The sequence below is a fragment of the Amia ocellicauda genome, chromosome 7 (genome assembly GCF_036373705.1).
Source record: "Amia ocellicauda isolate fAmiCal2 chromosome 7, fAmiCal2.hap1, whole genome shotgun sequence".
Taxonomy (NCBI): domain Eukaryota; kingdom Metazoa; phylum Chordata; class Actinopteri; order Amiiformes; family Amiidae; genus Amia; species Amia ocellicauda.
In genome coordinates, this window is record NC_089856.1 from 14,614,657 (window position 1) to 14,627,738 (window position 13,082).

General features: G+C 43.6%; 1 protein-coding gene across 2 annotated transcripts; it reads left to right on the plus strand.

Moving 5' to 3' along the window:
- The first annotated feature begins 5,526 nt into the window (after positions 1–5,526).
- asb8 (ankyrin repeat and SOCS box containing 8) lies at positions 5,527–12,939 on the plus strand. Of its 2 annotated transcripts, none has more exons than XM_066708633.1 (4): positions 5,527–5,902; positions 6,973–7,182; positions 8,241–8,345; positions 8,553–12,939. In XM_066708633.1, the coding sequence occupies exons 2-4, from the start codon at positions 7,054–7,056 to the stop codon at positions 9,183–9,185; spliced, it is 867 nt and encodes a 288-aa protein (XP_066564730.1). In that variant the 5' UTR covers positions 5,527–5,902; positions 6,973–7,053; the 3' UTR covers positions 9,186–12,939. The 2 variants fall into 2 exon arrangements, with proteins under 2 accessions (XP_066564730.1, XP_066564729.1); XM_066708632.1 differs by having other exon boundaries at positions 5,528–5,750.
- The last annotated feature ends 143 nt before the right edge of the window (positions 12,940–13,082 follow it).

Consider the following 13,082-nt stretch of genomic DNA (forward strand, 5'->3'; position numbering starts at 1 on the left):
GGCTTAGTGCAGGGCTGCTACTGCTGCCCTCTAGTGGCACATTGACAGCACTGCTCTATAAACATGTGGTTCTGAGGCTCGGAGCCCAGAGCGGGCCAGAACTGGGCCCAACTGCATGAACCCAAACCCCCCCTAGCTTTTGTTTTTGTTAGCTTTTTTTGTGTGAGTGTGTTTGTGTGTCTGTCCATGTGTATTTGTCTGTGCACATGTGTATGTCTCTGTATCTGGGTGAGATTTACACCTATGTGGGAGGGGTTAAGAGAGCTAAATGGATGATTACGGTGTATAAGCAGACCCTGACCCCAGCACCATGCCCCTTCCTCCCTGATTAGGGGAAGAGTTTGGGACCAGGGCCTAATCACTTCATTTTTTTTTTTATTTTTTTTTATTATTGTTACTTTTTCTCCCTCAGTGATGCATGTTGTCCCGATGGCTCTCGGCTAGATTTAAGAAGTGCGCTTTGCAAGATTGTTTTTGTTTGTTTAGTTTTCAGTAAATAGTACCGCATTTCAATATGGTGCATGATCGAAAAATAAATAAATTGTGAAGGAGGCCAGAGACTCCCGGACTCCTTTTCCACCAAACTCGGATCTGTGCCGGCTAATACTGTGAGCTGCAGGGCCCTGGAGGTAGAAGACCCACCAGGTGCTGATAATTTTAAACTCTCCTGTGAGCTGATGTGCCCAGGCTGTGTGCTGTGCTGTGGAAATAGTATGTTGCCTCCTGCGGTGTGGCTTGTGCAAGAGCCCTGCCACTCAGTGCAACACCGCTGATGGGCGATGGTCAAAGGCTGTGCTCAAGTGAAGGGGACGGGGGGTGCTGTTCAGGTGCTGGTCTGAATGAATTTGTAAGTGGTCAGATTTCCCAAAACACCCTCCTATTAATTGAATGGCTGACTTTCCAGAGCTTGATCTGACCAAGACGGTCTCTGTCTGTTGGTGTGACTGTCAGGGGCAGTCAGGCAGGTGTCTCTGAGAGCAGGTGGCAGTTGGTTTACTGTAGCACAATATTTCCATTACCTGTGCATCATAGGGGTGCAGCTGTCAGCAGTGTACGAGTTTTCCAGGCAACACAGCTGAGCTGGCGGTGCTAGACTCCCAGGGTCTGGGCTGCAGGGATGGGCAGTTGCTATTATTACAGCTGGTCTGCATCATATCAATCAGGTGTTTTAAATATATGTATATATACATACATACATACACAAACATTCTCCAAAGGGACAGCAAACAGTGATTTTATATATACATACATATATAATTTTTTATGCCACTTAAGAAAAATGCAACTGTTTCAGGAGTTGAGTGAAACCAACAGCAGTTATTGGCCTCTGATTGTTTTATTCTGTTTTGTTTTGATCAGTTGCCTGGTCTGGCCCAGACTGTCAGTCAGAGTGCATGTTTAAGATGCCCTGCAAAACCTTCAACCTTAAAAGCAGGAGGAGTGAAGTCTTGCTGGTTTGCTATCAGATTGCTTTGTCATTTGTTCTGTTTTGTTTTGTGTGAATTGTGCTGCCAGTGAGATCTGTGTGATTGTCATGTCTGCGAGAGCTGAACTCAAATATCGCAGAAACGCACCATATCACAGTTCTGTTCTTATCAATATTACTACTACTTATTATTTTTATTAATGTATTTATTTTAATCAAGATATTCAGTGCATTTGTGGAATGCTAGTAGCCTGGTTGCTCCTGTGTGTTCCAATGTCTGAGGAGATGAGTAACTGGTGAAACATTTATACACTCACACCCACACACACTTAGACAAGTACACATGCACACTCACTTTCATATTCGCACATTCTCTTTCTCCGTCTCTCGCATACAATCAAACTCTCACACTTGCATTCACTCTCGTGCGCACACAAGCTACAGTGGTGTCTCTGAGGCCCAGAGTGTTCAGGACAGGATGGCTTTTTTTTTTTTCCCCCCCCCCCCCGCCCCCCACCCCCGCCCCCCACCTCTTCTTTGAGTAATGCCTAAAGAGCAGCTAGTGACCTTGTATAATGAATTTAAATGAAATGCACTAACTTGTTTAATCACAGAGAATTTTTTTTTTTTTTTTAATAAGTTAAAACAAAAAAACAGGCTTGCTGTATTTACATAGGATTTTATTTTATTGGATGAACTTTGTGTAGTGGGATTTGATGGGGTCAAGTGGGGTAGGGGATGGGATGGGGGTAACCTTGTCTTCTTAAAATCTGAATAAACATGATGCTTTAAATAAGGCCAAGGCCTATGCACTGTTTATTAATATTGTGCAGAACATGTTCCTGTTACAGTACTCATTTTTCAGTGTCTCAGTGCTGGGCTGCAGTGTGTTCAGTAGCTCATTGATGGAATGTATTATAGTTCTGGAACCCTGTCCCAAATTCTAGAACATAGCCTTATTTCAATCTCAGGCCTGATTCACTCTGAGCCCCAATTTCACTCTAGTTTTGAATGTTCTAACTGTGAGGGGGGGGGGTGTGTGAGAAGAGCAGTGTTACAACAAAAATACACACCAGGCAAGCAGAACAGATGCATCCTTTAGAATGCAGTGAGTTGTGTTGTACTTGTTCATTGTGTTACTTACAGTGTGTGGAAACTGTCAAAACTAAGTGAAGCATTGTACTTGATTAATAATAATTCTACCCTCATTCAAAGTGTTTAAGATTGTAAAAAAAAAAAAAAAAAAAAAAATGTATACAAGCTTGTGTTGATTGCCAAAGCATTGAATTTTGGCCTTTTATTTTACTTTTTGGAAGTGGGGGGGTGATTTTAGAGAACTGTAGAATTGATCTGTAAATAGTGGTTAGTTTTTTGGGGTTGGGGGTGGGGTGCGGGGATCGGAAATTAACTCCTTCTGCACAGATGGATGCTGTGTGTGTGTGTGTGTGTGTGTGTGTGTGATGCTGTAGGTTTGTATGATTCTGTTGTACAGAAAAGTTCACCAAATAAACCCGTCTGGCAGTGTACTAATCTCAAGGACTACAACCCGTGTCTCTGGCCCTTCCTGCTCTGGTGCAGCTTCACTCCCTCCTGTGTCTGTGTCATTCATTGTGTATCCATTGACAGTACCAGCCAGCCCCACGTCCTGGTTCTGTGAGGGCTGCAGTTCAGATGGTTTTCTGGCTCTGAGGACAGGTACAGCATGGTACTTAAATCTCTGACCCGGTGAGTATGTATATGTGTTAAACTGATCCTGTAGAGTTGGTAATGGGCTGAATTTAGGAGATCAAATCTCTGGTGAAGAAACAAATGACTGACCGATTGGCTGATATATTGACTGACTGCTTGCCCTCTGGTGTTTCGACTGTGAACTCCTGATTCAGTGTTTTCACAGGTTTGGGCCTTGCTGCCAGGCACCTGTGTTTCGGCTCATTGTTGTCATGGTTCTAGTTGCTTAGCGCAGTCGAAAACCCTGCCTGGGATGGAGCCTCTAGATGTTCTCAAGTGCACGACACAAACTTCTCTAATTATTGTGCAATGTGGGAGGGACTTCAAATACAAGTTATTGGATTGTGTATATTTCGGTGGCGTGCGAGTCGGAGAGGGTTCTGTTGAAGATACATTTGCGAGTGATTTCAGTTTTGGGAAATGTGTTGCAGGTAATAAATCACATGTGGGTTTGCCCTTCATGATGAGCTGCCTGCATTAATTGACTTAGAAAAACTAGATGGGTCTTGCCAACTGGCCGTCTCCGGAGCACTTCGTTATAGCTGAATAAACTATTTTGGTATTATTTAAGTTAAATTGGGCCATGAGTATTCCTTGTCCGCCTATCTATTGAGGGAGTAAATTTCTCCCTATCAGTACCATGTTGAAAACATGTTATGTTTTTTACCTGATATCATCCGAAATACCTGATGATGCCCGGACCATACTCTTTTCCCCTGTGTCTGTGGTTGAGACTAAAAGATTCTTGTTGGGGTCCTCAGGCACGATAAGAAAGAAAGTAAAGATGATACAGGGATCAGTAGGGCTGAGTTGAGGGGTCAGGGGTCAGAAGGTGGGGGGTTCTGGGATGCCAGAATCACCATTAAGGCCTCTTGATGTGTCGTTGGCCAGTCAACAAAATGCCAGGAATAGAAGGTGCCCACTTGGAGACCTCAGAGATGTACCCCACTGAGCTCAGTCTAGACAGTGGTCATGCTGATTCACTGGGGAGGCAAATCAGCACAGGGCAGGATATCTACATCCTCTTACATGTCTCTGTCTCGGTCTCTGCTATCTCCTCCTAGATGCACTTGCATCATCTCAGATCTGATCTCTTACTCCTCCTCTTTGCCCTCATCTGAGCTTTTGATTTCAATTCTCTTTAAACAGCTACACTCCCGTTCTCTGCACAAATAATCTAGGAGTGACCCTTGAACCTGCTCTTGTCCTAGTCCAAAAACATCTCCACTCTGCCACATACTTATGGGTTCTTATGGAAATGGTATAAACTGATACACAAGTGGAAAATAAAAATCCACTGATAGTCCATGTTTTAATATATTGGTTTTCAATGCTGTATATGTGTGGGTGAATTTGTGACCTTTAATATCTGCTTATCACATTCAGTCAAAAAAGGTTATTCTACCACCATAGTGCACTGACAGTACTGGTCTTACTAGAATGGTACATCTTGCAAAAACCAGCAGGTCTATATAGCAGGCCAAGACTAAATGTCACCGGCACTGCTATAATAAAGCATCATGGATTTTTTGGAGGTGGAGGTTTGGCCTTTAGCTATAAATAAAGGTTTCTTTGTATATTAACATGGATGACAAGTTTTTCTGTGCTGATTTTCATTATATATTGACAACCCATTTTAAATTCTGTGGTTACACTAAAGGGAACTCTAAAATGTGTTGTAACCACACACAATTGTAGGGGACAAACATTGTCTTAGTGGACAAAAATCTCTCCTGGTCTTTGGCTGCTATAGTGTACTTATTATTTTAACACCCCACCATTACAGAAAGGGTGTAATTCAGAGAACCATTTCTGCTGGAGTGCCGCAGCCCGTCAGTGATGTTGTCTGACATTGTCAAGGCGCAGGCTGGGCGCCCACAGCACAAACGGGACAGGCGCAGTAAAAGGGCAAGACTATATTTGGAGAGGCTTCGTGCTCGGCATGTTGAAGAATGATCGGCGTGTGGACAGAAGGAGTGGAGAGGGAGAGAGGGGTATTACCAAGTCAAACAGACAGTCTGGCCAACTCGCAGAACACAGCCTATTTCACAGTTCTCTTTTTGCAGGTCAGAAAAAAAATAAAAAATAAATATATATATATATATATATATATATATATTGTACTTTAAATGTATGTTATACATGCTATATCTAAATACATTTTAGAAGGATTTATATTACTTTGTTTAACTTGAAAATAGTTTCAATAACTTGAAATAGCACATTTAGCTTGAAGAAGAATCACAAGGTCTCGGGCGGATTATAAACATTAAAAAAAATATATCTTATGGCTGGAGGGTGGATGATACATCTGGTCGGATGGTAAAATAACACAAGAACAATCCACATTGTTGCTAAACTGGCTTTCATCAATCCGTCTGTGTGTGTTTATTGCCCCGCATTATATTAAACCCAGCTCGCCCGAGGTGAGTCACATTACAGGGCGGTAGTGTGTCAGAGAGACACGGTCTGTCCATCTGACGCTGACAGCTGCTCTCAATATGAACTTCAGATGCGGCGCTTCCGCGTTGGCTTGACGTACCGAGAGAGAGAGGAGGAGTAACTGTACAGTGACACAACCGGGCCGGGACTCGAGGTATGTTTGACAGACTGACAGGCACAGAAGAAAATATATTAATATTATGCATTCGTCGAAATAACTTCGAGACGCGTTGCAGATTGTTGTTGGTTTTGACAGACAGACAGGACAGTGCAGGAGAAATGCATTAAAACAGACCTGTCCGCTGGGTAAGTGTTGGATCACTGTCGCGGTTTACAATGTGTTCAGCGGTTGTAATTTTATTGCAAAGGTTGTTGTCGTCGTTTGTTTTTGAGCCGATGCAGTATCGCTTAGTTCGTCATTTAAATAACCGTCTATTTGAAGTTGTTGACATCATACAATGTAAATAACAAGTCACAGTTGATTTATGTCGGTTAAATTCAATTCAGTTCGGACTTGTGCAGTTTGTCGTCGCCATTCTGCAGTTGCTATCCCTCTCCCGTCAGTTTTATTAAAGTACTAAAATACATTTCCTAAGAAAAGGAAAAATATATATATATATATATATATATATATATATATATATATATATACATTATTGTCCAAGGCCGTAGTAGCTTCTGCAGCAAAACCCCGGTCTGTCCTAAAACACATTGCCTCGTAAGCAGGGCAGTCTTGCGGGGACACTCAGGAGGGGCACGCCGCCGCTCAGACGCAGCACTGTTGATGTTTAGATATGTCACCTGTTGCGTTACTGACAGGCACTCTCATTTTTTCGGCAGCAGTGTGAACATATGTAAAGCGCTGAAGAGTCATAGCGTGTTTGTCTCATGTTTTGCTGCCTATACTCTTCCTATAGGCCCGGGTTAAGAAACAAGATCATATCAGTGACTTTCTCCGAAGGGTGACGTTAACAGGATATTTGCATTTTTCTTAAAGGGGAGGTGCGCCATCAGGGATCGATGCCCGTTTTATGGCTGTTTATATTAGTGGTTCTTATTGGAAACACACACATACTCTGACTAGGCAGACACACACACACACACACACACACACACACACACACACACACACAACTATTAGCTATTACTATGAACATTAAAGTCTCATTCAGAGCTTCAGTGGTGAGGTATATAGCCCTTTCCCTGTGCACAGAGACTGCATTACTCAGTACCTATGAAATGGTTTGAAATCGTACAGGTGTAGGCTAACTGCCTGTATTGCAAGTAACATTGTAAAGAAAATATTTCCCTGTATCAGTCTGTCTGTCTGTCTGTCGGTCTGTCTGCATTTATTAATGGTTCTGTCTGTGGGTCAGTGTATTGCAGGTGCCTATCCTTGCTCAGTTTGTCTGTTGTATGCATTGGACCTGGGTGGGTGCCATGGTCCCCTCGTGCCCATGAGCTCCACTATGTGGTACATCATGCAGAGCATCCAGAGCAAGTACTCCCTGTCCGAGCGGCTGATCCGCACCATCGCCGCCATCCGCTCCTTCCCCCATGACAGTGTGGAGGACCTCATCCGCAGGGTACGCACGCCGCAGCCCAGCTCGCGCTCGCACTGGCACACTGAAACTGACACACCGACCCTGACACACTTCCCTTGGACACACTTATCTTTAATTACTTAATTGAAGCCTTCACTGGACAGTTAGCTTAAATAAAAATGAAAATAATCAATCCAGTTTCAGTGTCTAGCTGATGTTAAAACTCTACACCGCTCCTTAGGGACAGAAAGGGCTACAGTGCTTCAGGCCGCTGTGATGATCAGAGACTGAGGTGGTCTGCTTCTCATTCCTAGAACATTAAATCAATAAATTAATAAACAGATGCATCATAATCACTGCATGAGTCATGTAGCGCCTGCCCTCTACCTCTTTAGAGTAATCAGTTATGAAATGTAGTGTACAGTATAAGTGTATTTTATTTTTCATAATATTTTATGCATTTTTAAAATCTTCTCAATCCCTGTCAGGTCTTTTATCTTTATTTATTTTTTTAATATTAGATCATCAGTCTTCTCTGCCACTCATGCCCATCTGAGTAAATTGGTTAATAAATACATTTAAAATCCTGGTGATCCCTGTCATGACTTTTTTTTGTTTGTTAATTTTTTTTCTACACTTTTTATTAAATATTACATAAGTATTTTCTAGCACTACGGACTGTTTACGAAATAGTGCATCTACCACTGAGGTAGCCCCCTTGGATGCCCCCCCACAGCTACACTTGAACACCCAGAAACTGTGGCCACCATGCAGCTGCCACTGATTATTACAATTAGTTTAATTCTAGGGAAATTGAGGCAAACAACAAACATATTGTATGTGCATGGTTCTTGAATTAATAACCAATAAATGCATCTGTAACACCCCTCTGTGAGTCTGTGAAGCCATGTCCTCAGAGTCCAGGTGGAAAGCCTGGTCAGTTTCTCCTCAAGGCAGTCAGAAACACTGGCTGTACACAGCAGCCGACCTGCTCTGGGGTCATCTCGGGGCGTGGACTCGAGAGTAATAATGAGTTACTGTGTTCTCTCTTCCCTCTTCTCTTCTCTCCCTCCTTTGGTCCCCCTCCCTCTTTCCTTCAGGGAGCTGATATCAATGGTATGCATGGTACTCTGAAGCCACTGCACTGTGCCTGTATGGTGGCTGATGCCGACTGTGTGGAGTTGCTGCTGGAGAAGGGAGCTGAGGTATGAGCGGCCTGCTGCAAGCTGGTCCCCCTGTCCCCTGTCCTGCCCCACTTCCTTCTCCCTCTCCTTCGCTGCCTTCTCTCCTGTCCACTCCCCCCCACCACACTCAACCTTCCCTATATATAGAAAACTTCTGTTTCTATTTCACTTTTTCTTAAATCCCCTTTTTCACTCTGTTTAAAACCCCTCTCTCACTCTCTCTCCCAGGTGAACTCCCTGGATGGCTACAACCGCACCGCGCTGCACTATGCAGCGGAGAAGGACGACAGCTGTGTGGAGGTGCTGCTGGAGTATGGTGCCGACCCCGACGCACTGGATGGCAACAAGGACACACCGCTGCACTGGGCTGCCTTCAAGGACAACGCCGACTGCGTGCGTGCGCTGCTGGAGAGCGGGGCACAGGCCAATGCGCGTGACTACAATGAGGACACGCCGCTGAGCTGGGCCGCCATGAAGGGCAACCTGGAGAGTGTGCGCACGCTGCTGGACTATGGCGCCCGCGTGCACGTCACCAACCTGCGTGGCCAGACTCCCATCTCGCGGCTCGCGGCCTTGTTGGCACGGGGGCTGGGCACTGACCAGGAGGAGGCCTGCCTGGAGCTGCTGCACCGGGCGGCCGGGAGTTTTGAGCTGCGGCGGGATGGCTGTTTTCCTCGAGAAGTGACCCGCGACCCCCAGCTGTGCGCCCGGCTGGCCGAGATGTGTGCCCGGCCCCCTAACCTGGCCGCCCTCGCCCGCTGCACCGTGCGGGCCAGCCTGGGGGAGCGCCACCTGCCCTCCGCCGTCACTCAGCTGCCCCTGCCCTCTGCCCTGCAGGAGTATGTGCTACTGAGGGACTGATGGGGATTGGGGGGTGAGGTTGATGGGTGAGCAGGGGAGAGATGAGGAGGGAGAGTTGGAGAGAGAGGAGCAGAGGGGCGAGTGGGAGAGAGAGAGGAGGATGCACAGCTGCAGCAGGAAGATGCTGAGGTCACGCATGGGAGCTACATGGACAGCTACATTAAAGCTGAGACATCACACGTGCTTGTACTGAACCATACATATCTTTATACATACACACAGTATATACAGTACATACATACATACATACACACAGTACATGCGGGCAGAAGTGCAGTCTGCCGGCAAAGTATGTCATACAGTGTATTAAAAGAAAAAATAGATATAATTGCGAATGTTCAGCAGTGTGGATGAGTGCTTAAAATAAGAGTTCCAGTGTCTCTGCTGTACCTGACAAGGACATGGTCAGCCACCTGTGTGCTGACTGTGTGACGGACTTGCTGCAGACGTGGACGCCCCTATTCACCTGTGTGTCTGAAGAATCTGAAACAGAACAGAACTGCACAGCTTCTCATCTGCTTAGTCAGAGTATGTGTGAGAGTGTGTGTCAGTCAGTGATTGATTGATTCAGTGAGGAGTCACGCTTTTTCTGCTGCTTGTTTTATCAGTTGTTCAGTTGTAGGGGTGGCTTTGAGTACTTAATTACAATTACTTGAACATTAATGTACTGCTTGACTACTTAACAATTATACATTGTATCACTTGAATATAGCTTATTGTCATTTTAAATTATTCAGTCATACAACATAAATGCGTTTACACTCTTATGAGACGCTTAAACGGGTGTTTCCACTGGCTAATTGGGTCTGGAGGCGTGAGCTTGACTTGCAGACAGACAGGGAAGAGATCAGATACATTGTGTCGGAAGATATAATCTCAAGTGCGTGTGCGATCACGAAGAAATTACAGTTTTATTAGCAGCATGGAGTGAAAAACACGTACAGAGACAATGACTGCTCACAGTTAATATCCGAGTGCATTAAAAACTTGGATTTCACAGGACCGGTGCAATGCCGTGACTAGTTACAAATAAACTGAAGGATAATAATCGGATTGATAGCAGCCGATATTGTTAATATTTTATGAACAACTGGACGGTGTTTCGGGCTGTGTTTTGTGAATGGTGTGCAGGTCTGTTGTGCAACAGCCCCGCAGAGACAGTCAGAATGAAGGCGATCACGATTAAGTTAACGTGCCCATTTACAAGTTAAATGCATGACTAAATAAATACTGCAGATCTGGGTTTCCCTTTAAAACATTAAGGACTGGATAAATAAATGCGTCCATAATCGCCATGACTGAAACGTGCACACTTTAGTTCAATTAACCTGCTATATTGTAGCTGCTGTTACTGTATTATTAATCGTGAAACGTGTGTATTTTGTTTCAGCTGTAACTTGCCCTGGTTAAGGACGTCTGATAAGTAAATTATAAATTATACGGCAAAAAGTATTGTTTGCAGTTATAAATCTGTAGTAAGAGTAGTAAGTTAAGGGAGTCAAGTTGCGCCATTTAAAATATCTATTAACACACATCTGATGATGATTACAATAATAATAATAAATAGCAAATATGTATTTTATTGTTGCACATGGAAACATATTGTTATTGTGCAACGTGCTTGTCTGAATATAATGTTGTCTACACGTTTAGCTCTTCCTGATATCTCTGAACAGAAACGTGTATTTATTACGCTGCCTCCAATCATGTAAAGCAGAAAGAATAAAATAGACACACAAGTCCTCTCCACATCAGGCACTATCGCTCGTAGTGTTGATCTCTGTCTCTGTTTTTAAAACGAAACGCAAACCAAACCCACAGTCGCTGCTCCTTCCTCAACAGGGGACGGACTTCTACCTGGTTTTACAAAAAGCTGGACGCGTCCGGCACGACACGGACCCATGAGCCAGTGGAACCGCGGCATTAATGTGCATAGCATACCGTATTTAATAGAAATACACATTGACGGGATTTAATCTTAGACTGCGAACCAAACCAAATATAGGTTTATAAATGTAAACATAGAAACAAAAATAATTGAGAATGTAACTTCAATAGTACTGAAGTAAATTCAGATGCAATGGCATCTCACAAAGGAGCAAAGTGAAGTAACATCTGGAAATACGGTGAGAAAACAAACGAAACTATATTGTTGTCAGTAAAGCAATACGTCTGATCGGCCCATTGTAAAACGACTAAGTCAATGCTTCACCATTTAAAGCATACTGACATTATCACAGGAATAAGATTGTTTTTAAATCATTTAACAATTGAAGTGGACTTTCAGAAAACAAAATGGTCAGATATTGAATGATTTCTGACTTGTGCAGTTCTGTGGACAGTCGTTTTAGTGCTTTGGTGGATTAAAGCATCACACAAGGCAGTTTAAGAGTATTTGTATTTATTGTAGTGTTTTCACAAAGGACATGTATTTAGATGTATTTAAACAGAAATACAGTGTCTTTGTAACAGTGTCTATACTGCAATTTGCTGCATTAGTTACATTTTGCATAAGTTGACTGATTCCTAATGTGTCCAATTAGTATTGACATGTGTTCACGTCTTGTACTCAGGGGGAGGGGGGAGTAGCTAACCACTGAAATGCGATGTGTGTGACTGTGCATGGTACTGAAGCCGTGGTATTGGCAAGCGTGTAATGTGTATGATTTACAGTCTTCTTCTTTTTTTTTTTAAATGCACCCAGCGTGTTAAAGCATCATTATCACTGTAGTACAGTGCTGGGTGGTGTACTCTTTTTGAACGCTAGAGTACTGGAGCACTAAATGACTCGAAATTCCCATCCCTAGCAGTTAGTTGGGCCATACACTGAGGTCGCATCAGCAGTGAGGTAGAGGATGAGAAAGATGGTCATAATAATAATAATGACAGCAGCGGCGCTGACATCCTTTCTGGGTTTCAATCCCGCATAGCAGTCTGCACACTCACAGGCCCGTATGTCTGATTGTAAAAACACACAACCAGGAAAGGAAAAAAGCAGGGCTGCAGTCTCCACAGCAAAGGAGAGATTGATACTGCCACCTAGTGGCAAATGGTGGTATAAAATCCCGTAAAATTGAAATGATCTCCAGAGGGGCTGCATGCAGAATAAAGGAGGAGGACTGAATTGTGTAGAAGTGACACTCCAGGGCCTGTTCCAAGGACCCACAACTCCCCCCTTGGGCCACACACCAATTAACTCACTAATTGATTAATTTAACTAATTAAGAGTGCAGAGTCCAGTGGAAAGCAGAAAGCCCAGGGCATGTGAGCGAAGAGGTCTGCTGTGGATTTGCACTGGACTCAGCCAATCAGAAGGGCTTTAATTCGGCCCATAGTGTGTGTGGGTGTGTGTGTGACTGTAATACAGCTCACACTGCCTCCATTAATAAGCCATAGTTTGTGCACAATGAGAGGAATTAAGTTAAAAATAACAAAAAAAGTTTTGTACTGAACAAACATCCTCACTGTTGTGGTGTGTGTGTGTGTGTGCTTTCTTTCAATGTTGTTTTTAATTTGTATTCTACTGTATGACTACCTGTTCCAGACCCTGTGAGACTGGACTGCACATATTGGCTTCATGCACTGACACCGTTGAGCAGGACTGCACGCTCTCCCCCTCACAGAACATGTTAAAATCAGAGAAAATAACTTTGTTTTTTGCCATAGCGTGTAGCTGTAGCTCGCCATATTGTCATTGCAGCTTCTACGATACCACATAAGTTCACGTTTTTAAAAATAAATACATTGTATTGTTCTTTTGGTCTCTAAGATGATTTGCAAATGATTATAACCCAACGGGAAATGAAAAGGTTTAACTTACAGGGCAATTATTATTAGGAGTAGTATTAGTATTACTTTGATAGTATTATTATTAGTATTACTGTTAATGTAGTTCTT

Excerpts from the sequence above, each read along its gene's own strand:
- asb8 (XM_066708633.1), top strand. The coding sequence starts at position 7,054 with ATGAGCTCCACTATGTGGTACATCATGCAGAGCATCCAGAGCAAGTAC. Across the intron at positions 7,183-8,240 it reads TGGAGGACCTCATCCGCAGG|GGAGCTGATATCAATGGTAT; the intron begins GTACGCACGCCG and ends TCTTTCCTTCAG. Across the intron at positions 8,346-8,552 it reads TGCTGGAGAAGGGAGCTGAG|GTGAACTCCCTGGATGGCTA; the intron begins GTATGAGCGGCC and ends TCTCTCTCCCAG.